Source organism: Amblyraja radiata, chromosome 6 (genome assembly GCF_010909765.2).
Source record: "Amblyraja radiata isolate CabotCenter1 chromosome 6, sAmbRad1.1.pri, whole genome shotgun sequence".
NCBI lineage: Eukaryota > Metazoa > Chordata > Chondrichthyes > Rajiformes > Rajidae > Amblyraja > Amblyraja radiata.
This window is the reverse complement of record NC_045961.1, coordinates 102888401-102913400: the sequence shown is the minus strand read 5'-3', so window position 1 is coordinate 102913400 and position 25000 is coordinate 102888401. Positions and strand designations below refer to the sequence as shown.

General features: G+C 49.9%; 1 protein-coding gene across 2 annotated transcripts in view; it reads left to right on the top strand.

Moving 5' to 3' along the window:
- The window catches only part of nlgn4x (neuroligin 4 X-linked), a 200162-nt gene that overhangs the window by 141597 nt on the left and 33565 nt on the right, over positions 1-25000 (top strand). For both annotated transcript variants that reach the window (XM_033023361.1, XM_033023360.1), the window contains one exon: positions 23893-24078. In XM_033023361.1, coding sequence (XP_032879252.1) covers positions 23893-24078 — 186 coding nt within the window. The remainder of the gene's footprint in view (positions 1-23892; positions 24079-25000) is intronic.

Genomic DNA, 25000 nt, shown 5'->3' with positions numbered 1-25000 from the left:
AGACGTGTGTGTGGAAGGAACTGCAGATGCCGGAAACACAGCGTGGAAACAGACCATTCGGCCCAGTAAGTCCATGCTGACCATCAACTACCTGTTCAGGTGCAGAAGTGCGAAAACGCATACCTCCAGCATCAGGAAGGAACTGCATATGCTGGTTCAAGTTGGAGATAGGCGCAAAATGCTGGAGTAACTCAGCGGGACTGGCAGCAGCTCTGGATAGAAGGAATGGGCGACGTTTTGGGTCGAGACCCTTCTTCAGACTGATGTCATGGGAGTGGGAGGCACAGAGATAAGGAAGTGTGTAGATAAGGAAGTGTAAGGTGTGAAAACAGGACAAAGGAGATCAATGAAAATGTGGAATAGATCATTGTTAGTTGAGAGAAGGTGACAACAAAGCAAACAGACATAAAATTCAAGGTAGACAAAAATGCTGGAGAAACTCAGCGGGTGCAGCAGCATCTATGGAGCGAAGGAAATAGGCGACGTTTCGGGCCGAAACCCTTCTTCAGACTGATGGGGGGGGGGGGGGGGGGGGGGGGGGGGGGGGGGGAGAAGTAAGGAAAAAGGAGGAGGAGGAGCCCGAGGGCTGAGGAAGAGGAGGAGACAGCAAGGACTAACAAAATTGGGAGAATTCAATGTTCATGCCCCCAGGATGCAGGCTCCCCAAGCGGTGCTGCTCCTCCAATTTCCGGTGGTGCTCGCTCTGGCCATGGAGGAGACCCAGGACAGAGAGGTCGGATACGGAATGGGAGGGGGAGTTGAAGTGCTGAACCACCGGGAGGTCAGGTTGGTTAATGTGGACCACGCGGAGGTGTTCGGCGAAACGATCGTCAAGCCTCCGCTTGGTCTCACCGATGTAGATCTGCTGACATCTGAAGCAGCGGATGCAGTAGATGAGGTTGCAGGAGATACAGGTGCACCTTTGTCGCACCTGGAACGACTGCTTGGGTCCTTGAATGGAGTCGAGGGGGGAGGTGAAGGGACAAGTGTAGCATCTCTTGCGGTTGCAACGGAAAGTGCCCGGGGAGGGGGTGGCGCGGGAGGGAAGGGAAGAATTGACGAGGGAGTTACGGAGGGAGCGGTCTTTGCGGAAGGCAGACATGGGGGGAGATGGGAAGATGTGGCGAGTGGTGGGGTCACGTTGGAGGTGGCGGAACTGACGGAGGACTATTTGTTGTATGTGGCGGCTGGTGGGGTGAAAGGTGAGCTCTGTCCGCAATAACCATCCTGACCTCCCGGTGGCTCAGCACTTCAACTCCCCCTCCCATTCCCCATCCGACCTCTCTGTCCTGGGTCTCCTCCGTGGCCAGAGCGAGCAACACTGGATATTAGAGGAACAGCACCTCATATCCCGCTTGGGGAGTCTGCATCCTGGGGGCATGGACATTGAATTCACCCAATTTGTTAGTCCTTGCTGTCTCCTCCCTTTCCTCAGCCCTCGGGCTCATCCTCCTCCTTTTCCCTTTCTTCTCCCCACCCCCCATCAGTCTGAAGAAGGGTTTCGGCCCGAAACGTTGGCTATTTCCTTCGCTCCATGCAAAGAGTTGACCAATCTCCACTATAGGAAATAGGCAACGTTTCGGGCCGAAACCCTTCCGGGTTTCGGCCCGAAACGTTGCCTATTTCCTTCGCTCCATAGATGCTGCTGCACCCGCTGAGTTTCTCCAGCAATTTGTGTGTACCTTCGATTGTTCAGCAACTGCAGTACCTTCTTAAAAACAGAGATAAAATGCAGTTGGAGACAGTCAGACTGGTCGGAGAACTGGGAAGGGGGAGGGGAATAGTCGGGTTCAAACCCGGGTCTCTGGCGCTATGAGGCAGCAACTCTATCGCTGCGCCACCGTGCAGCCACATTGAAACTGATTAATGCTCTCAAGAGTTGACACTTGTCTTTTGTTTAGTTTATTGTCACGTGTACCGAGGTACAGTGAAAAGCTTTTTGTTGCGTGCTTTCCGGTCAGCAGGAAGACAACACATGATGACAATTGATCCATTTGCAGTGTATATAGACACATGAGAAGGGAATCACCTTTAGTGCAAGGCAAAGCCAGCAAAGCCCAATCAAGGATAGTCCGAGGGTCACCAAAGAGGTGACCACTCTCAGCACCACTCTCTGGTTGTGGTAAGGGCCTGTCCCACCAGCATGCGATTGCATGCGTCTAGCGCGACCAAACGTGGTGGCTTGAGGCATACGGCCTCGCGGGGCCGGTCCCACTTCCAACCGCGGAGGCGTCTGGAGTTGTGCGCGGCTGATCCCGCCATCATACTCACCAATCAGCTGGACAGGAGGCGGGCCGACTGAATTTGGACGTCGCACGGCGTCGGGCGGTGACATCATCACGCAACGGCACGCCAGGCGGTGACATCATCGCGCAACGCCACGCGCTAGGCGTACGCTGTCAAGACGCTGTAACGCCGTCGAGACGCTGCGTATGGCCTCAATGCGGCTGCGGGCCGACAGGCCGTTGTCGTGCGGGACTTTCGGACAGAGCGGGATTTTCGGAGCCCCGCGCGATGTCAGGACCAGCCCCGCACAACTCCATACGACCCCGGCGATCGAAGTGGGACCGGCCCCGCGAGGTCCGTGCGCCTCAAGCGACCACGTTAGGTCGCGCTTGCCGCATGCAGGCACATGCTGGTGGGACAGGCCCTGTAGGATGATTCAGTTGCCTGATAACAGCTCCATCCTGAATCTGGAGGTGCGCGTTTTCACACTTCTGTACCTCTTGCCCGATGGGAGAGGGGAGAAGAGGGAGTGGCCCATTCTCCTGCCTTGTCCCAATAGGTGATGTGAAGGAATATGTGAAGGAATGGGATTTCTCCGGGTGCTCCGGTTTCCTCCCACGGTCCAAAGAGATGCGGGTTTGTAGATCAAATTACCTCATATAGGGTGGATGAGAAAGTGCGATGACATAGAACTAGTGTAGGAAGGATACGCAGATGTCGTTCTGCCAGTATCTGGCGCAGGTCACAGCTGGTCGGGTCGGTTCAGCCAGGTCCTGGGGGCTGCACTGGGGGGCGTGGTCACACTAGGTCCAGTAGGTGGGACATTGTCTGTACTGCTCCACAGCTGCATGTGTCTTCTGCCTGGTAGTTCCATGCTTTCATAAGTGCTTTGCACCTCCCCTGCTCCACTCGTAATCTGTTGAGGGTCTTCCAGGTTGGCCATGGGAGGTCGTGCCCGCTGGCGAGGCATTCAGTCGGAGTGATTCCTCTCTCCATCCAGTCGTGGGCTCATGTGTTGAGCTGGTTCCATTCATCTTTCCAGATGTTGGTCCTTGCTGTTTCTTTGATTGTCTGGAGAGGTGGGACTGTCTGCAAGAAACTGGCTCTGGATTTCAGTCGGGGTGGAGGTGCTGTGTGTCCATGCAGGGGGGTGCCTGGTATCGATCTCCTGTGCTCTCCGCTCGTCTTGGGCGACGATGGATCATCTGATATGGGGGGGGGGGGCAATACCAGCTAGGGCGTAGAGGTATGGGACTGGCGTTGTCTTTATGCATCCCGTGATAATGCGGCAGGTGTCGTTGAGGGCCGTGTCAACCAGTTTGGTGTGGTGGGAGCGGCTCCTGCTTGAGCACGCGTATTCAGCTGTGGAGAAGCACAGGGCTAGGGCAGTTGCACGGATGGTTGGTGGATCAGCGCCCCACTTTGAGTTTACCAGTTTGCGCAGGATGTTGTTGCGAGTGTTGACCTTGGCTTTGGTGTTCTGAAGGTGGGTTATGAAAGAGAGTGTCCTGTCGAGTGTGACTCCGAGGTTCACGGGGTGGAAGTGGTTGGAGAGTGTGTGGCCATCCCATGAGACGCTCAGTTGTTTTCCTGCATCTCGATTTTTAAGATGGAAGCTGCATAGTTGGGTTTTTGATGGGTTGGGTTTCAGGTGGTTGTTATTGTAGTAGCTTGTCATCTCTTGGAGGGCACTTTCCAGGACAGACTCGATGAAGGAACTGCAGATGCTGGTTTAAACCGAAGATAGACATAAAAAGCTGGAGTAGCTCAGCGTCCAGGCAGCATCTCTGGAGAAACGGAATAGGCGATGTTTCGGGTCGAGACCCTTCCCCAGACTGAGAGGGAAATGAGAAATATAGACGGTGAAATAAAGAGACATAGAACAGATGAATGAAAGATACGCAAACAAGTAACAATGATATAGGGTGCAGGTCATTGTTATCTGTGTGCTAGGTGAAAATGAGTAACTCAGCAGGACAACAGTGAAACTAAGACAACGACTGGGGTGGGGGAGGGGCAGAGAGAGAGAGAGAGAGGATGATGTAAGGGTCACTTGAAGTTAGAGGAATCAATATTCATACCACTGGGTTTTTTAAAAGCTGCCCAAGTGAAATCCAGAAATGGAACAAAGACTGGATTGTCACAGAAATGGATCTGAGTCACTGGGGAACAGGAAACGTCATCAATAGAAACTGGTATTGTCCATATCCTGCGGTTCAAAACCAACACAGAAAGATGTCTAATGTGTTGCGGGCGAGAATAGTAGACTTAAGGGCCTGTCCCGCTTACGGGATTATTTTCGGCGACTTGCCGGCACCCGTCATGGTCTCAGCAGGTGGCCGAACATTCCCAGCACGTTGAAAATCCAGCGGCGACCAGAAAAAGGTACGACTCTTTGGGCGATTACTCACGACCATACGGGCGTCATGTCGCGGGGCGACACCAGTACCAGTAGCCGCCCAAAGAGTCGTACCTTGTTCTGGTCGCCGTTGGATTTTCAACATGTTGAACATTTTCAGCCACCTGCTGCGACCGTGACGGGTGCCGGCAGTCGCCGAAAAAAATTGCGTAAGTGGGACAGGCCCTTTAGCCTCCTTTGGGGTCAGGATCCTGTTTGTGTATCTCTAACGTGTGTTTTTAACCTAAACTCTCTCTTTCAATGGCCTGCAATGGACAATGTAGCTACATCATGTAAATAGGCCTTTTGGCCCATCGAGTCCTTGCTGACCATTGATCACCCATTCATACTAGTTTAGTTTAGTTTAGAGATACAGCACGGAAACAGGCCCTTCGGCCCACCGGGTCTGTGCCGCCCAACGGCCCCCCCGTACACTCGTGCTGTCTTACACACACCAGGGACAGTGTACAATTTTTACTGAAGCCTATTAATAATAATAATAATGGATGGGATTTATTTAGCGCCTTTCTAATACTCAAGGCGCTTTACATCGCATTATTCATTCACTCCTCAGTCACACTCGGTGGTGGTAAGCTACTTCTGTAGCCACAGCTGCCCTGGGGCAGACTGACGGAAGCGTGGCTGCCAATCTGCGCCTACGGCCCCTCCGACCACCACCAATCACTCACACACATTCACACACAGGCAAAGGTGGGTGAAGTGTCTTGCCCAAGGACACAACGACAGTATGCACTCCATTAGCTGATAAACCTGTACGTTGGGGCCGAAGGGCCGGTTTCAACACTGTATGACTCCATGACTCGATGAGTTGGGGAGTTGAGAGCCACAGGTTTAAGGTGAAGGGGAAATTTTTAATCGGAACCTGAGGAGCCACATTTTTACAGAAATGGTTTCAGTTTAGTTATTGTCACGTGTACCGAGGTTCACTTTTAGTTTTTGAGATGCATTCACAGTGTACAGATACATGATAAGGGAATAACATTTAGCACAAGGTGAAGCCAGCAACGTCCGCTCAAGGAGAGACCGAGGGTCACCAATAAGGTGGATGGATCGATTGCAAGTTAAGGGCCTGTCCCACTTGCTTGGGCGTCATTTGCGCGTCACGCAGGTGGCGCGCGCGGATTTTGAGAATCCCCAAATCCTGGGGCGCCGCGCGTCACGGCCTATGCCACCACGCCTCACCACGCGCCGTGCGTGCGTAATGCACGCCTTGCGCGCGTCATGCGTCGTGAAGCGTAAATGATGTCGAGTAAATGACACGCAAATAACTCCCAAGTGGGACAGGCCCTTTAATGTTTCCCCTCGGGTTCCTATTAAATCTTGCTAGGTATAGTGGCAGGTATGTACACAGGTAGGTATATGCCAGAGACAGACCCAAAACGCTGGTGTAACTCACCGGGACAGGCAGCATCTCTGGAGAGAAGGAATGGGTGACGTTTTGGGTTGAGACCCTTCTTCAGACTGAAAGGGAAACGAGAGATATAGACAATGATGTAGAAACATAGAGAATAGGTGCAGGAGTAGGCCATTCGGCCCTTCGATCCAGCACCGCTATTCAATGTGATCATGGCTGATCATCTAAAACCAGTACCGCATTCCTGCTTTTTCCCCCATACCCCTTGATTGATTTCGCCCTAAGAGCTAAATCTAACTCTTTCTAGAGATATAAAGAACACTGAATGAAAGAAATGTAAAAACGTAACGATGATAAAGGGAACAGGCCATTGTTAGCTGTTTGATGGGTGAGAACGAGAAGCTGGTGCAACTTTCGTGGGGGGAGGGGAGGGGGGGGGGGAATAGAGAGGGAGAGAGAGAGAGAATGCCTTGACTACTTGAAGTTAGAGAAATCAATATTCATAGCATTGGGCTGTAAGCTGCCCAAGTGAAATATGAGATGCTGTTCCTCCTATTTGTGTTTAGCCTCACAGGTAGTTGAGGTAAGTACTATCACAATGTTTCAAAAAATATTTGGACAGGTACATGGGCGGGAGGGGTTTGGAGGGATCTGGGGCAAACGCAGGCAGGTGGGACTAGTGTAGATGGGGCATGTTGGCCGGCGTTGGGATGAAGTTGGGCCAAAGGATCTGTTTCCAAGCCGTATCACTCTATGGGAATACTCTGAATGGAGCGCACTACTTCCAGTCTTAACAAGATGCAAAATGTATGGTGTCATCCCACTCCGAGCATCCTGCACACGCTACCCATTTCAAACCGTATTCACTGGAATTTAGAAGGATGAGAGGCGACCTTATAGAAACATATAAAACTATTAAGGGATTGGACAGGCTAGATGCAGGAAACATGTTTCCGATGTTGGGGGAGTCCAGAACCAGGGGTCACATCACAGTTCTAGAATAAGGGGTGGGCCATTTAGAACAGAGATGAGAAGAAACTTTTTCACACAGAGAGTGGTGAATCTCTGGAACTCTCTGCCACAGAGGGTAGTTGAGGCCAGTTCATTGGCTATATTTAAGAGGGAGTTAGATGTGGCCCTTGTGGCTAAAGGGATCAGGGGGTATGGAGAGAAGGCAGGTACGGGATACTGAGTTGGATGATCAGCCATGATCATATTGAATGGCGGTGCAGGCTCGAAGGGCCGAATGGCCTACTCCTGCACCTATTTTCTATGTTTCTATGTATCTATGAGGAAACACTTTTTCACACAAGGAGCTGTGAATCTGTGGAATTCTTTGTGTCAGAAGGCAGTGGAGGCCAATTCACTGGATGCATTCAAAACAAAGTGAGTTAGATAGAGCTCTTAGGGCTAACGGAGTCAGGGGATATGGGGAGAAGGCAGGAACGGCCATGATCACATTGAATGGCGGTGCTGGCTGGAAGGACCGAATGGCCTACTCCTGCACCTATTTTCTACTGCCTATTGTCTATGTATAGAAACACTGCTATGCAGTGCTCCTGAGATGTCAGCTCACTCATCCAGAAGCAATCATTCCGTCTGCAGCAATGCAGCACTAACGGATTACAAGTGGCATTGATAAATGATAGCCATACTTTGTTAAAACAAACATGTCAAACAAACCAAACTGGCGCAGAGACCCAGCGCTCTTTAGGAAAAGGCTCTCAGTTGTTGTCATGTCTACAGTCTGATTAGCATGTAACTTGTGCACAGTTCCACTGAAGCATTCTTAGACTGAAGAGATACAGCGTGGAAACAGGCCCTTTGTGAGGCCACGGAGGCATACAGGGTCCTACAGCGTGTGGAAACAGGCCCTTCGGCCCACCGTGTCCGTGCCGACCAGCGATCATCCCGTACACCAGCACCATCCTACACACTAGGGACAATTTATAAGGCGTCACATCATGTTTAAGAAAGAACTGCAGATGCTGGAAAAATTGATGGTAGACAAAAATGCTGGAGAAACTCAGTGTGTGAGGCAGCATCTATGGAGCGAAGGAAATAGGCATAACATCATTGTCATACAGCAAGGAACCAGGCCCTTCGGCCCAACTTGCCCATACCGGCCAGCATTTGCACTGGGCCTCATTCTGTCAATGGAGGAGAGATTGTCATTCACTTTGACAGCATATAAAATTTTTTTTTTAAATTATGCAAAATCCACTGCTGCCGGGGTTCCAGAGAAGGCAGGAACGGGGTACTGATTGGGGATGATCAGCCATGATCGCATTGAATGGCGGTGCTGGCTCGAAGGGCCGAATGGCCTACTCCTGCACCAATTGTCTATTGTCTATTGGTTCAATGACCCATCTGTGCCCTGATAAAGGAAGTGATTCAGAAAAACATGTGGGCTATAGGCCTTTATTATGAGAAGATCAGTGAAAGGCCTGGATAGAGTGAATGCGGAGAGGATGTCTCCACTAGTGGGAGAGTCTAGAACCAGAGGCTATAGCCACAGAATAAAAGGATGTACGTTTAGCAAGGAGTTGAAGAGGATTTTCTTTCATCAGAGGGTGGTGAATCTGTGGAATTGATTGCCACAAACGGCTATGGAGGCCAAGTCAGTGAGTATTTTTAAGGCAGAGATGGACAGATTCTTGATTGCTAATGGTGTCTGGGGTTATGGGGAGAAGGCAGGAGAATGGGGTTGAAAGGGAGAGATAGATCAGCCAGTAGGAGTAGACTTGATGGGCCGAATTGCCTAATTCTGCTTCTAGAGCTTATGAACTTATGATTTGAGTATTTAAGAAGGAACTGCAGATGCTGGAAAATTGAAGGTAGACAAAAATGCTGGAGAAACTCAGCGGGTGCAGCAGCATCTATGGAGCGAAGGAAATAGGCAACGTTTCGAGACGAAACGTCGCCTATTTCCTTCGCTCCATAGATGCTGCTGCACCCACTGAGTTTCTCCAGCATTTTTGTCTACCTTATGATTTGAGTACATGACTTGGTTAGATTTGTTCCCAATTATATAGAGCTCTGGACTGACCTGTGTCTTGACTAACTGTGTGCTAGTCTTTGTCAATTCATTGGAATCTATGGTGTTCAGCAAAGGGTCTTCCCCTCTGTTATCAGGCTTCTGAATGGCCCTTCCATAAGCTAAGACACTGTCCATATTCACCTCTATCTGCCCAGAGTTTGTACGTTCTCCTCGTGACCTGCATCGGTCTCCTCCGAGATCTTCGGTTTCCTCCAATACTCCAGAGACGTACAGGGTTGTATGTTAATTGAATGATAAAAAAATTCTCCCTGGTGTGTCTGTGGGGTAGTGTTAAATGTGCGGGGATCGCCGATTGGCGCGGAACCGGTGGGCCGAAGGGCCTGCTTCCGCGCTGTATCTCTAAACTACAAAAACTGTATTCCGCACTTAATAAACAATAGACAATAGGTGCAGGAGTAGGCCATTCGGCCCTTCGAGCCAGCACCGCCATTCAATGTGATCATGGCTGATCATCCCCAATCAGTACCCCGTTCCTGCCTTCTCCCCATATCCCCTGACTCCACTATTTTTAAGAGCCCTATCTAGCTCTCTCTTGAAAGCATCCAGAGAACCGGCCTCCACCGCCCTCTGAGGCAGAGAATTCCACAGACTCACCACTCTCTGTGAGAAAAAGTGTCTCCTCGTCTCCGTTCTAAATGGCTCACCCCTTATTCTTAAACTGTTGAAACATAGAAACATAGAAAATAGGTGCAGGAGTAGGCCATTTTGCCCTTCGAGCCTGCACCGCCGTTCGATATGATCATGGCTGATCATCCACCTCAGTATCCCATCCCTGCCTTCTCTCCATACCCCCTGATCCCTTTAGCCACAAGGGCCACATCTAAAATATAGCCAATGAACTGGCCTCAACTACCTTCTGTGGCAGAGAATTCCACAGATTTACCACTCTCTGTGTAGCCCCTGGTTCTGGACTCCCCCAACATCGGGAACATGTTTCCTGCCTCTAGCGTGTCCAAACCCTTAATAATCTTATATGTTTCAATGAGAAACACACTCATCCTTCTAAACTCCAGAGTGTACAAGCCCAGCTGCTCCATTCTCTCAGCATATGACAGTCCCGCCATCCCGGGAATTAACCTTGTAAACCTACGCTGCACTCCCTCAATAGCAAGAATGTCCTTCCTCAAATTAGGGGACCAAAACTGCACACAATAAAAGTATCAAAATAAAAGTATGAAATAAATGTCAAAAACATCGACAAGTTGGTACATTATCCCATCACAGAAGAGAAATATCACTCTGTTGCTGAACGGTATAAATTAACAAAAATATAGAAATCATTCTTGTTCAAATTGCTCCTTTTTAAATAACTATTTCTGAGTGGCAATGACAGATAGATTTGAATCCTTTTCGTGTGTTCAAAATTGTCTGCACTTTGTAAGTGCGTACGTATCTGCAATATTCTTTGGTCAGGAGTGGCACAGATCTTTTCGTTCTTTGTTGATCACAGTTGCAAGTCCATGGACATTAGATTAGAGATTAGAATGTGATACTGGGTGGTAACAGGCCCTTCGGCCCAACTTGTCTACACTGGCCAACAATGTCCCATCTACCCTAGACCCACTTGCCTGCATTTGGCCCATATCCCTCTAAACTAAACTAGATCCCTCTATCCATGTACCATGTTTCTTAAACGCTGGGATAGTCCCATCCTCAACTACCTCCTCTGGCATCTCATTCCATACACCCACCACCCTTTGTGTGAAAACATCACCCCTCAGATTCCCATTTAATCTTTCCCCCTTCAGCTTGAACCTATGGCCTCTGGACTTCAATTCGCCTACTCTAGGCAGGAGACTCTATGCATCTACCCGATCTATTCCTCTCATGATTTTGTACACCTCTATAAGATCACGCCTCATCTTCCTGCGCTCCATGGAATAGAATCCCAGCCTACTCAACCTCTCCCTGTAGCTCACACCCACGAGTCCTGGCAACATCCTCGCAAATCTTCTCTGAACCCTATTCAGCTTGAAAACATCTTTTCTATTACATGGTGCCCAGAGCTGAACACAATACTCCAGATGCGGAAAGTCAGGCAAATATGCAGCATTCAATCGTGAAGAAGACTTTTCACGAAGAATGCAAATCATAAGATCATAACGGGCCTGTCCCACTTGGTAATTTTTTTAGGCAACTGCCGGCGACTGTCATAGTCGTAGCAGGTCGCCGAAAAACCAGCGACAACCTGCGTCATCCTGGGGACAACCTACGACATCCTGGGGACAACCTACGTCAGGAGGTGTCAAGCTACGCTCATTGGCGTCAAACCCACTGTCGCTGAAAATTTTTCACCGTGCTGAAAATCTTGCGGCGACCAGAAAGACGCTACGACTTTTTGCGCGACTGAGGAGAACGACTGGACTTCACCACTCGGTGGCCGATTAGGAAAAGGGGAGATGCAACGAGACCTGGGTGTCATGGTACACCAGTCACTGAAAGTAGGCATGCAGGTGCAGCAGGCAGTGAAGAAAGCGAATGGTATGTTAGCTTTCATAGCAAAAGGATTTGAGTATAGGAGCAGGGAGGTTCTACTGCAGTTGTACAGGGTCTTGGTGAGACCACACCTGGAGTATTGCGTACAGCGCGGAAGCAGGCCCTTCGGCCCATCTTATTGTCACGTATACCGAGGCGCAGTGGAATGCTTTTTTGTTGTAGACTTCAGGCTTTAGTGATACAGCGTGGAAACAGGCCCTTCGGCCCACCGTATCCGCGCCGACCAGCGATCCCCCCGCACACTAGCACTACCCTACACACCAAGGGACAATTTACAATTGTTACTGGGACTAATTAACCTACAAACCTGAAGTGTGGGAGGAAACCGGAGCAGCCGGAGAAAAATCCACACGGTCGCGGGGAGAACGTGAAAATTCAAACCCCGTAGTCAGGATCGAACCTGGGGTCTCTGGCGCTGTAAAGCAGCAACTCTACCACTGCGCCACCGTGCCGCTCTATCTCGGAACTAAACTACAGGCCCGGCGCTGTCCAGTGCCTTGGCTCGCTGCTCACTGGCATCATTGTGTACCGTTTTGGTCTCCTAATCTGAGGAAAGACATTCTTGCCATAGAGGGAGTACAGAGAAGGTTCACCAGACTGATTCCTGGGATGTCAGGACTTTCATATGAAGAAAGACTGGATAGACTCGGCTTGTACTCGCTAGAATTTAGAAGAGTGAGGGGGGATCTTATAGAAACGTACAAAATTCTTAAGGGATTGGACAGGCTAGATGCAGTAAGATTGTTCCCGATGTTGGGGAAGTCCAGAACAAGGGGTCACACAGTTTAAGGATAAGGGGGAAATCTTTTAGGACCGAGATGAGAAAATCATTTTTCACACAGAGAGTGGTGAATCTGTGGAATTCTCTTCCACAGAAGGTAGTTGAGGCCACAGTTCATTGGCTATATTGAAGAGGGAGTTAGATGTGGCCCTTGTGGCTAAAGGGATCAGGGGGTATGGAGAGAAGGCAGGTACGGGATACTGAGTTGGATGATCAGCCATGATCATATTGAATGGCGGTGCAGGCTCGAAGGGCTGAATGGCCTACTCCTGCACCTATTGTCTATGTTTCTATGTTTGTACGTTTCTATTAGTGGAGAAGCCAAAACGTACTCAGACCACGCAATGCTGTCTTTGGTCACTTGATGAGCAATGCAGCCTGGAATCGATTGTAGACCTGAAAGAAGAATAAATCTGACTGCTTCATTTTCATATAAATTGAAATGTAAATCCAGACCCACGCTGCTGTTGACACGACCACCCAGTCTAACTTCTCTCCTCAGCTCATCGGGACGGCTCAAAATGAGTTGGCTTGTTTTCAAAGTGGGACCTCATTAACGAGCTGGTATGTGTCAGGCAAATAACATTTATTTATACACATCTGGATCAGCTTCTGGATCTGGATGTCGTTCGCTGTAAAGCTCCAGGTAGAGGCATCACTCACCACTGGAGGTTGGACGATTTTATATAGCGGACAATTTTTACATTTTTACATTTTATCAAGTCCAATCAACCCAGCCAGTCAACCTACAAACCTGCACACCTTCGGAGTGTGGGGGGAAGCCGAAGATCTCAGAGAAAACCCACGCAGATCACGGGGAGAACGAACAAACTCCGTACAGACAGCGCCCGTAGTCGGGATCGAACCCGGGTTTCTAGAGCAGCATTTTGATGTAAAGCCAGTGGCGGACTGGCCAGGGTGTCAGCTTGCCCGATGGCAAGTGGGCCCCTGATGAAGTGGGCCCCTTTTGTCTCCTGGCAACCAATATTTTTAGACCCAGTCCGCCACTGTGTAAGGCAGCAACTCTACCAATAGACAATAGACAATAGGTGCAGTAGGCCATTCGGCCCTTCGAGCCAGCACCGCCATTCAATGTGATCATGGCTGATCATCCCCAATCAGTACCCCGTTCCTGCCTTCTCCCCATATCCCCTGACTCCGCTATCTTTAAGAGCCCTATCTAGCTCTCTCTTGAAAGCATCCAGAGAGCCGGCCTCCACCGCCCTCTGAGGCAGAGAATTCCACAGACTCACCACTCTCTGCGAGAAAAAGTGTTTCCTCGTCTCCGTTCTAAATGGCTTACTCCTTATTCTTAAACTGTGGTTCTGGACTCCCCGAACATCGGGAACATGTTTCCTGTCTCTAGCGTGTCCAAACCCTTAACAATCTTATATGTTTCAATGAGATACCCTCTCATCCTTCTAAACTCCAGAGTGTACAAGCCCAGCTGCTCCATTCTCTCAGCATATGACAGTCCCGCCATCCCGGGAACTAACCTTGTAAACCTACGCTGCACTCCCTCAATAGCAAGAATGTCCTTCCTCAGATTAGGGGACCAAAACTGCACACAATAAAAGTATCAAAATAAAAGTATGAAATAAATGTCAAAAACATCGACAAGTTGGTACATTATCCCATCACAGAACCGCTGCACCACCGTGACTGTCGGGGGTGTTTGTTGTTTTATCCTGGTTGAAATGAGGGGGAATTTCTTTAGTCAGAGTTTAGTTTAGTTTAGAGATGCAGATCGGAAACAGGTCCCATCGGCCCACCGAGTTCGCGCCGACCAGCGATCCCCGCACACTAACACTAGCTTACACACACCAGGGACATTTTTTACATTTATTCCAACCTAATTAGCCGACAAACCTGCACGCCTTTGGAGGGTGGGAGGAAACCGAAGATCTCGGCGAAAACCCACGTGGGTCACGGGGAGAACGTACAAACTCTGTAACAGCGTTGTAAGGCAGTAACTCCCCCTTTGTGCCATCGTGCCACCCAGTGGATACAGTGTGGAAACAGGCCCTTCAGCCCATCAAGTCCATGCCGACCATCAACAGACCATTTTGCTTCCTATCCACTAGTGGAATTTCACAGAGAGCAATTGACCTACAAAGCTGTATGTATTGGGAGTGTGGGAGGAAACCGGAGCACCCGGAGAAAACCCACGGGTCACACGGAGAACGTGCCAACTCCACACAGGCAGCACCCATATCCAGGATGGAACCCGGTTTGCAGGTTAATTGGCTTGGTGTAAATGTAAAAACTGTCCCCTGGTGCGTGTAGGATGGTGTTAGTGTGCGGGGATCGCTGGATGACACGGATGGTACTGGATAGTTAAGACTGAAGTGAGAAAAAACTTTTTCACCCAGAGAGTTGTGAATTTATGGAATTCCCTGCCACAGAGGGCAGTGGAGGCCAAGTCACTGGATGGATTTAAGAGAGAGTTAGATAGAGCTCTAGGGGCTAGTGGAGTCAAGGGATATGGGGAGAAGGCAGGCACGGGTTATTGATAGGGGACGATCAGCCATGATCACAATGAATAGCGGTGCTGGCTCGAAGGGCCGAATGGCCTCCTCCTGCACCTATTTTCTATGTTTCTATGACTCGGTGGGCCGAAGGGCCTGTTTCTCTAAACTAAACTAAACTAAATCTCTAAATTAAATTGGATGCCAAATCTCAGAGCATGACTTCAGCAATAAACTGACTGAAGTATGTGTCAAATGCAATTATCTTCAGTTCGGTTGCGCTGAAGGGCTGAGATGATTCAGTCACAGAAACCCACAGTTCTTTCCTCAGTTGACCTGTAGTGTGACATTGAAACAAAGGCTGGCAGATCTGGTAGAACCCTGCCTCACAGCGCCAGAGACCAGGGTTCCGTCCTGACCTCGGTTGCTGCACGTGCGGAGTTTGCACGTTCTCCTTGCGACTTGGAAACGTGGGTTTCCTCCGATTTCATCCCACATCCCAAAGATGTGTGGCTTTGCAGGCTAATTGCCCGCTCTTTTAGGGAGATGAGGAGACATTTCTTTAGTCAGAGGGTTGTGAATCTGTGGAATTCTTTGTCACAGAAGGCTGTGGAGGCCAAGGGGGTGGACATTTTTAAGTCAGAGATAGATAGATTTAGTTTAGTTTCGCTTTTAGTTTTGAGATACAGCGCAGAAACAGGCCCTTCGGCCCACCGGGTCTGCGCTGACCAGCGATCCCCGCACATGAGCACTATCTAACACCCACTAGGGACAATTTTTTCATTGACCAAGCCAATTAATCTACAAACCTGTACGCCTTTGGAGTTTGGGAGAAAACCGTAGATCTCGGAGAAAACCCACGCAGGTCACGGGGAGAGCGTACAATACAATACAATACAATACAATACAATACAATTTTATTGTCATTTGAGCCTCAGTGAGGCTCAAACGAAATTTCGTTTCCACAGCCATACAAACAGACAATTTCTAGACATACACACAATTTAGTTCACACAAACATCCATCACAGTGGACCCACTGTGATGGAAGGCAAAGTCTTTTCTCTCCCCTGTTCTCCATGTCTCTCCCGATGTCCAAGCCCCAGGCGGGCGATGATAAGTCCCACGGCCATTTTAGGCCGTGCCGGGCGATTTACGGCCCCGCTCCCGGTCTAGAAGTCTCGAAGTTGGAGCCCCCGGCGGGCGCTGTAATGTCCCACGGCCATGAAGCCGTGCCGGGCGATGTACGACCCCGCTCCAGGTCGTTCCAACCCCGCGACACGGGCTGGAGAAGTCGCGTTGCGGGAGCTCCGGGAAGCGGTCTCTCCACACGGACCCGCGAGCTCCCGATGTCCCAGTCCACCGGACCTGCGGCTGCGTTGCTGGAGCCTCCGAGCCCCAGGAGTCGAGTCGCAGTAGCGAGTCACCACCGCTCCCCACGCTCCGAGGCCGGCCAGCCCCACGATGGTGAGTAGTCCGCAGCTCCGCAGTCTCCCGAGCCCCCGGGTCGTTCAGGTTGGAGGCCGCTCCACGGTGCTAGGCCCCAACGACAACGGAGACCCGACAGGGAAAAGGTCGGGTCTCCTGGACAGGGAAGAGATTTTAAACAGTTTCCCCCTCCCCCCCCCCCCCCGCCCCCCACATATACACATTTAAAACCAATATTAAAAAACACCAAACACTACATTTAACTAGATAAAAAATAAAAAAAGACAGACAGGCTGTAGGGGGCGCTGCAACGGGTGAGTCGCGCCGCCAACTGTACAAACTCCGTACACACTGCACCCGTAGTCAGGATGGAACCCGGGTCTCCGGCGCTGCATTCGCTGTAAGGCAGCAACTCTACCGCTGCGCCACCATGACCGCCCAAAAGATGTGCGGCTTTGCAGGGCAATTGGCCATTCTTTTAGGGAGATGTGGTGAAATTTCTTTAGTCGGAGGGTGGTGAATCTGTGGAATTCTTTGCTGCGGAGGCCAAGTCAGTGGATATTTTGAAGGCAGAAACAGATAGATTCTTGATCAGTACGGGTGTCAGGGGTTATGGGGAGAAGGCAGGAGAATGGGGTTATGAGGGAGAGATAGATCAGCCATGATTGAATGGCAGAGTAGACTGGATGGGCCGAATGGTCTTATTCTGCTCCTATCACTTACAAATTTATGAAAAATGGACACATAAGAGACACATAATTGTGCATGATTGAATGGTGGTGTGGACTTGATGGACGACAGATGGCACAATGGGCTAAGTGTTCGGCTGGCAACCGGAAGGTAGCCGGTTCGAATCCCGCTTGGAGTGCATACTATCGTTGTGTCCTTGGGCAAGACACTTCACCCACCTTTGCCTGTGTGTGAATGTGTGTGAATGTGTGTGAGTGATTGGTGGTGGTCGGAGGGGCCGTAGGCGCAGATTGGCAGCCACGCTTCCGTCAGTCTGCCCCAGGGCAGCTGTGGCTACAGAAGTAGCTCACCACCACCGAGTGTGACTGAGGAGTGAATGAATAATGCGATGTAAAGCGCCTTGAGTATTAGAAAGGCGCTATATAAATCCCATCCATTATTATTATTATAATTAATGGCCTAATTCTATTCCTATTCCTTCTGACTTATGAAAATGTAACTCAGCATCTCTGGATAGAAGGATCGGGTGACGTTTCGGGTAGAGACCCTTGTTCGGAGTGGGAGTCAGGGGATAGGGAGATAGAGCTATGGAAGGGTAAGGTGTGGGCATCAGGCCTGGATAGAGTGGTTGTGGAGAGGATGTTCCCTTCAGAGTTATAGAGAGTCGCACACCGTAGAATCACATCCACCAACGTGCCTCATCTACACTTGTCCCAACTGCCCACGTTTAGCCCATATCCCTCTAAACCTGTTTAGTCCCAAACGTTGCCTATTTCCTTCGCTCCATAGATGCTGCTGCACCCGCTGAGTTTCTCCAGCACTCATGCTCTCTAATGTGCACCTGTAGAAGTTAGAGAGAGTCCTCCTCGACATACCGACTCTCCGTAATCTTCTCAGGAAGTTAACTTGTCGATCCGGAAGGTTCTAGAGCATTTGAAGGTCCTTCATCCTGTGTTCTATGTAATTACTTACAAAATTCTTAAGGGGTTGGACAGGCTAGATGCAGGTAGATTGTTCCCGATGTTGGGGAAGTCCAGGACAAGGGGTCACAGTTTAAGGATAAGGGGGAAATCTTTTAGGACCGAGATGAGGAAAACATTTTTCACACAGAGAGTGGTGAATCTGTGGAATTCTCTGCCACAGAAGGTAGTTGAGGCCAGTTCATTGGCTATATTCAAGAGGGAGTTAGATGTGGCCCTTGTGGCTAAAGGGATCAGGGGGTATGGAGAGAAGGCAGGTACAGGATACTGAGTTGGATGATCAGCCATGATCATATTGAATGGCGTTGCAGGCTCGAAGGGCTGAATGGCCTACTCCTGCACCTATTGTCTATGTTTCTATGAAAGGGGACGAGGAGGAATTTCTTTACCCAGAGGTCCCGTATTTGACCGCTACTACTCGGGTCGAGGGGACTGTCGGGTCGGAGAGCCGCGTCTAGCCCCACCTCACCCGTCCCGACGTAGTGCAGCCCATGGAGTGCAGCAGCAGCAGCAGCAGCAGCGCCTCGCCCGTGGCACCATCGGTGGGCAGCCCGGCCAGCTGTCCGACCTTTGGACCTTCGCTTACCGCCGACACCACCACCACCCCTCCTTCTCACGGCCGATCATCGGTTCATGAGTTGGATGGGGCGCCGGCCCGGGCCAAAACTCCTCAGCTGGCCCGCCGGCTGGGCTTTGTGTACAGTCCAGCACCCGGGGCCAACTCATCATTCACCCAGACACGGCCCAGTCGGTCAACGAATTGCCGTGGGGAATTTGTCCCGTATTTTGACCTTTTGTCCATTGTTTGGGAGTGAGAACATTGGCGTGACCAAAACTGCAATCAACACTCCAAATGTGGCCTTACTAAAATTAACAAAAACTGCAAGATAGCTTCCTGACTCATTGCCTTCCCCTTATAGCTACTTCCCGCCAATCCAGATGGTATTACAGACGGTGACATTGAGCTCTGCTCGCTGTGCCACCGTGACGCCCTAACTAATGGCCCCCACCACCTAGAGATCTAACCCGGAGCTTTGAAGTCGACCAACGTCAAAAGGGGAATGTCTAACGGGTCTATCCCACTTGGTGATTTTATCAGTGACTGCTGGCATCATATCAGTGTCGCCAAAAGATTTTGAACATTTCAAAATCCAGCAGCAACAAATAAAATGTTGCGACGTTTGAAAAAACACAACGTGTCATACTTCGTCACCGCCGTGTCACGCGGCAAATTTTTCGGTGACCTGATACGTCAGTCATTCATGCCGGCAGTCGCCGAAAAAATTGCCAAGTGGGACAGTCTCTTAAGGCAGACTGATTTGTCAGAGAGGCTTTCAGGTCGATAGACACAAAATGCTGGAGTAACTCAGCGGGACGGGCAGCATCTCTGGAGAGAAGGAATGGGTGTCATTTCGGGTCAAGACCCTTCTTCAGACTGAGAGTCAGGGGAGAGGGGAACGAGAGATCTAGACGGTGATGTAGAGAGATAAAGAACAATGAATGAAAGATACGCAAACAAGTTACGATGATAAAGGAGACAGGCCATTGTTAGCTGTTTGTTGGGTGAGAATGAGAAGCTGGTGCGACTTGGGTGGGGGAGGGATGGAGAGAGAGGGGAAGCCGGGGAAATATAAGCCTTACAGGGAGGTTGGGCTGGAGATCGATGACGGGACACATGGGAACCGGAGGACAGACGCGCCGCCGAGTATTAAGGAGGATCCGTCGTGGGTGGACCTATGCGAGTTTAGAAACACAGCGCCTTCGGCCCATCGGCTCCGCGCTGACCAGCGATCCCCGCACACTAACACTACCCTACACACACTAGGGACAGTAACCAACGATAGTACGGTTTTTGGAGTGTGGGAGGGAACCGACGATCTCAGAGAAAACCCAAGCGCATCACGGGCAGAACGTACAAACTCCGTACAGACAGCACCCGTAGTCGGGATCGAACCCGGGTCTCTGGCACTGTGAGTGCTGTAAGGCAGCAACTCTACCGTCAGGAGCAAAGAGGTCCTTCTGCAGTTGTACAGGGCCCTAGTGAGACCACACCTGGAGTATTGTGTGCAGTTTTGGTCTCCAAATTTGAGGAAGGACATTCTTGCTATTGAGGGAGTGCAGCGTAGGTTTACAAGGTTAATTCCCGGGATGGCGGGACTGCAATATCTTGATAGAATGGTGCGGCTGGGCTTGTACACTCTGGAGTTTAGAAGGATGAGAGGGTATCTTATTGAAACATATAAGATTGTTAAGGGTTTGGACACGCTAGAGGCAGGAAACATGTTCCCGATGTTGGGGGAGTCCAGAACCAGGGGCCACAGTTTAAGAATAAGGGGTATGTTTAAGAAAGAACTGCAGATGCTGGAAAAATCAAAGGTAGACAAAAATGCTGGAGAAACTCAGCGGGTGAGGCAGCATCTATAGAGTGAAGGAATAAGTGACATTTCTGGTCGAGACCCTTCTTCAGACTGATGTGGGGGTGGAGGGGGGGGGCGGGAAGAAGAAAGGAAGAGGCGGAGACAGTGGGCTGTGGGAGAGCTGGGATGGGGAGGGGAAGGGGGGAGAAAGCAGGGACTACCTGAAATTTGAGAAGTCAATGTTCATACCGCTGGGGTGTAAACTACCCCATCAAAATATAAGGTGCTGCTCCTCCAATTTGCGGTGGGACTCACCCTGGCCATGGAGGAGGCCCAGGACAGAAAGGTCGGATTGGGAATGGGAGGGGGAGTTGAAGTGCTGAGCCACCGGGAGATCAGGTTGGTTATTGCGGACTGAGCGGAGGTGTTGGGCGAAGAATAAGGGGTAGGCCATTTAGAACGGAGATGAGGAAAACCTTTTTAACCCAGAGAATCTGTGGAATTCCCTGCCTCAAAGGCAGTGGAGGCCAATTCTCTGGATGCTTTTGAGAGATAGTTAAGGGCCTGTCCTACTTTACTGAGCTGCTCATGAATTCTCCCGAGTTTTCCCCTTGATTCAAACTCGCAGAATAGAAACATAGAAACATAGAAAATAGGTGCAGGAGTAGGCCATTCGGTCCTTCGAGCCTGCACCGCCATTCAATCTGATCATGGCTGATCATCCAACTCAGTATCCTGTACCTGCCTTCTCTCCATACCCCCTGATCCCTTTAGCCACAAGGGCCACATCTAACTCCCTCTTAAATATAGCCAATGAACTGGCATCAACTACCTTCTGTGGCAGAGAATTCCAGAGATTCACCACTCTCTGTGTGAAAAATGTTTTTCTCATCTCGGTCCTAAAGGATTTCCCCTTATCCTTAAACTGTGACCCCTTGTTCTGGACTTCCCCAACATCGGGAGCAATCTTCCTGCATCTAGCCTGTCCAACCCCTTAAGAATTTTGTAAGTTTCTATAAGGTCCCCCCTCAATCTTCTAAATTCTAGCGAGTACAATCGTTTGTAACGGGTCCGTAGGAAGCCATAGGAGTACGATGATATATCGTAGCGACTCGTTATGCCAGCCTTAGGTACTCGGGGCATCAGGTAAGTCGGGACGTTTTTTCCAGCATGACATAAAATGTCCACAAGTAAAAAGATAGTCGGGAGGAGAAAAATTGCAGCGTTTAATGCCCCGAGTACCTATGGCTGACATAACGATATGCTATATCTACGGACTCCTACGGACCCGTTGCGAACATTCTCCGAGTTTGAATCAAGGGAAAACTCGGGAGAATTCGTGAGCAGCTCGGGAAAGTGGGACAGGCTCTTAAAGATAGCGGAGTCAGGGGATATGGGGAGAGGTCAGGGACGGCCGACTTCTGCACCTATTGTCTATTGTCTCTGCCCAGTCGACCCATTCTTCCAATTCCGCTCCCTGTGTCTTGTGAACGAGGTACTGTCGAGTGCTCTGCCACACTTCATCTTTTTCAAAACTATCACACTGACCATACTTCAACAGTGCTCCTTGGGTTGCGAAATGGACGGGGATGTCTTATGGTTGTGAACGGCAAGCCCCAAATGCAGGGTAGTTCTTCCTTCTACTACAGCTGAGCGGTGCTGGGAACATGAGATGACGTGGGTGACCTGATCACTTGCACAAGTTCAAGTTCAAGTCAAGTGAGTTTATTGTCATGTGTCCCAAGGGACATGCCAAGGACATGGCAGACCAATTGAATAACTACTTAGGTTCTGTCTTCACTAAGGAAGACATAAATAATCTGCCGGAAATAGCAGGGGACCGGGGGTCAAATGAGATGGAGGAACTGAGTGAAATCCAGGTTAGCCGAGAAGTGGTGTTAGGTAAATTGAATGGATTAAAGGCCGATAAATCCCCAGGGCCAGATAGGCTGCATCCCAGAGTACTTAAGGAAGTAGCCCCAGAAATAGTGGATGCATTAGTGATAATTTTTCAAAACTCTTTAGATTCTGGAGTAGTTCCTGAGGATTGGAGGGTAGCTAATGTAACCCCACTTTTTAAAAAGGGAGGGAGAGAGAAAACGGGGAATTACAGACCAGTTAGTCTAACGTCGGTAGTGGGGAAACTGCTAGAATCAGTTATTAAAGATGGGATAGCAGGACATTTGGAAAGTGGTGAAATCACTTGGACAAAGTCAGCATGGATTTATGAAAGGTAAATCATGTCTGACGAATCTTATAGAATTTTTCGAGGATGTAACTAGTAGAGTGGATAAGGGAGAACCAGTGGATGTGTTATATCTGGACTTTCAGAAGGCTTTCGACAAGGTCCCACATATGAGATTAGTATACAAACTTAAAGCACACGGTATTGGGGGTTCAGTATTGATGTGGATAGAGAACTGGCTGGCAGACAGGAAGCAAAGAGTAGGAGTAAACAGGTCCTTTTCACAATGGCAGGCAGTGACTAGTGGGGTACCGCAAGGCTCAGTTCTGGGACCTCAGCTATTTACGATATATATTAATGATTTGGACGAGGGAATTGAATGCAACATCTCCAAGTTTGCGGATGACACGAAGCTGGGGGGCAGTGTTAACTGTGAGGAGGATGCTAGGAGGCTGCAAGGTGACTTGGATAGGCTGGGTGAGTGGGCAAATGTTTGGCAGATGCAGTATAAGGTGGATAAATGTGAGGTTATCCACTTTGGTGGCATAAACAGGAAAGTAGATTATTATCTGAATGGTGGCCGATTAGGAAAGGGGGAGATGCAACGAGACCTGGGTGTCATGGTACACCAGTCATTGAAAGTAGGCATGCAGGTGCAGCAGGCAGTGAAGAAGGCGAATGGTATGTTAGCATTCATAGCAAAAGGATTTGAGTTTAGGAGCAGGGAGGTTCTACTGCAGTTGTACAGGGTATTGGTGAGACCACAGCTGGAGTATTGCATACAGTTTTGGTCTCCTAATCTGAGGAAAGACATTCTTGCCATAGAGGGAGCGGAGAGAAGGTTCACCAGACTGATTCCTGGGATGTCAGGACTGTCATATGAAGAAAGACTGGATAGACTCGGTTTGTACTTGCTAGAATTTAGAAGATTGAGGGGGGATCTTATAGAAACTTACAAAATTCTTAGGGGGTTGGACAGGCTAGATGCAGGAAGATTGTTCCCGATGTTGGGGAAGTCCAGAACAGGGGATCACAGTTTAAGGATAAGGGGGAAATCTTTTAGGACCGAGATGAGGAAAACTTTTTTCACACAGAGAGTGGTGAATCTCTGGAATTCTCTCCTGCAGAAGGTAGTTGAGGCCAGTTCATCGGGGAGATGAGTGTGTGGCCAGGATGGTGTTGGTCTTTGGTGATGCTGCCAGCCTTTTTGAGGCAGCGACTGCGATAAATCCCCTCGATGGAAGGAAGGTCAGAGCCGATGATGGACTGGGCAGTGTTTACTACTTTTTGTAGTCTCTTCCTCTCCAGGGCGCTCAAGTTGCCGAACCAAGCCACGATGCAACCGGTCAGCATGCTCTCTACTGTGCACCTGTAGAAGTTAGAGAGAGTCCTCTGCACACTGCAAGGCCAATGGAACTGACTCAATTGTTTCTTGTTAAACTCTGCAGGCTTTCTCAGCACCGGGGACCAGGCTGCCAAAGGGAACTACGGCTTACTCGACCAAATCCAGGCACTGAGGTGGATTAGTGAAAATATCGGAGCGTTTGGCGGAGATTCAATGCGCATCACCGTCTTTGGCTCGGGTGCTGGGGCCTCCTGTGTAAGCCTGCTCACCCTCTCTCACTATTCAGAAGGTAAGCGCTGCTGTGTAGGTGTTGTTCGATAGAAACATGGAAACATAGGTGCTGGAGGAGGCCATTCGGCCCTTCGAGCCAGCACCGCCATTCAATGTGATCATGGCTGATCATCCCCAATCAGTACCCCGTTCCTGCCTTCTCCCCATATCCCCTGACTCCGCTATTTTTAACAACCCTATCTAGCTCTCTCTTGAAAGCATCCAGAGAACCTGCCTCCACCGCCCTCTGAGGCAGAGAATTCCACAGACACCACTCTCTGTGTGAAAAAGTGTTTCTCACAGAGATCTTGGCTGATCATCCAGAATCAGCACCCCCGTTCCTGCTTTCTCCCCATATCCCTCGATTCCGTTAGCCCCAAGAGCTAAACCGAACTCTCTCCTGAAAACATCCAGTGAATCGGCCTCCACTGCCTTCTGTGGCAGAGAATTCCACAGATTCACAACTCTCTGGTTGAAAACTTTCCCGGTCGATGGCAAAATGATTGGTGTTTCCAGAGTTTGGCTAAATTGGGCTGAAGAGCACAAATGATTTCTGAGGCTCGGCACGGTGGCGCAGCGGTATAGTTGCTGCCTCACAGGGCCAGAGACACAGGTTCGATCCCGACTACGGGCCCTGTCTGTACGTAGTTTGTACGTTCTCCCCGAGTCCTGCGTGGGTTTTCTCCGGGATCTCCGGTTTCCTCCCACACTCCAAAGACGTACAGGTTTGTCGGATAATTAGCCTGGGTGTAAGTGTAAATTGTCCCTAGCGTGTGTGTGTAGGGCGGTGTTAATGTGGGGGGATCGCTGGTCGCCAGGGAAACGGTGGGCCGCATGGCCTGTTTCCGCGCTGTATCTCTAATCTAAACTAAAAACTAAGCAATCCCGCAAAGCCACTGATGTGGTATTAACACATCGAGAGCGTTGACCATTGCCGGATG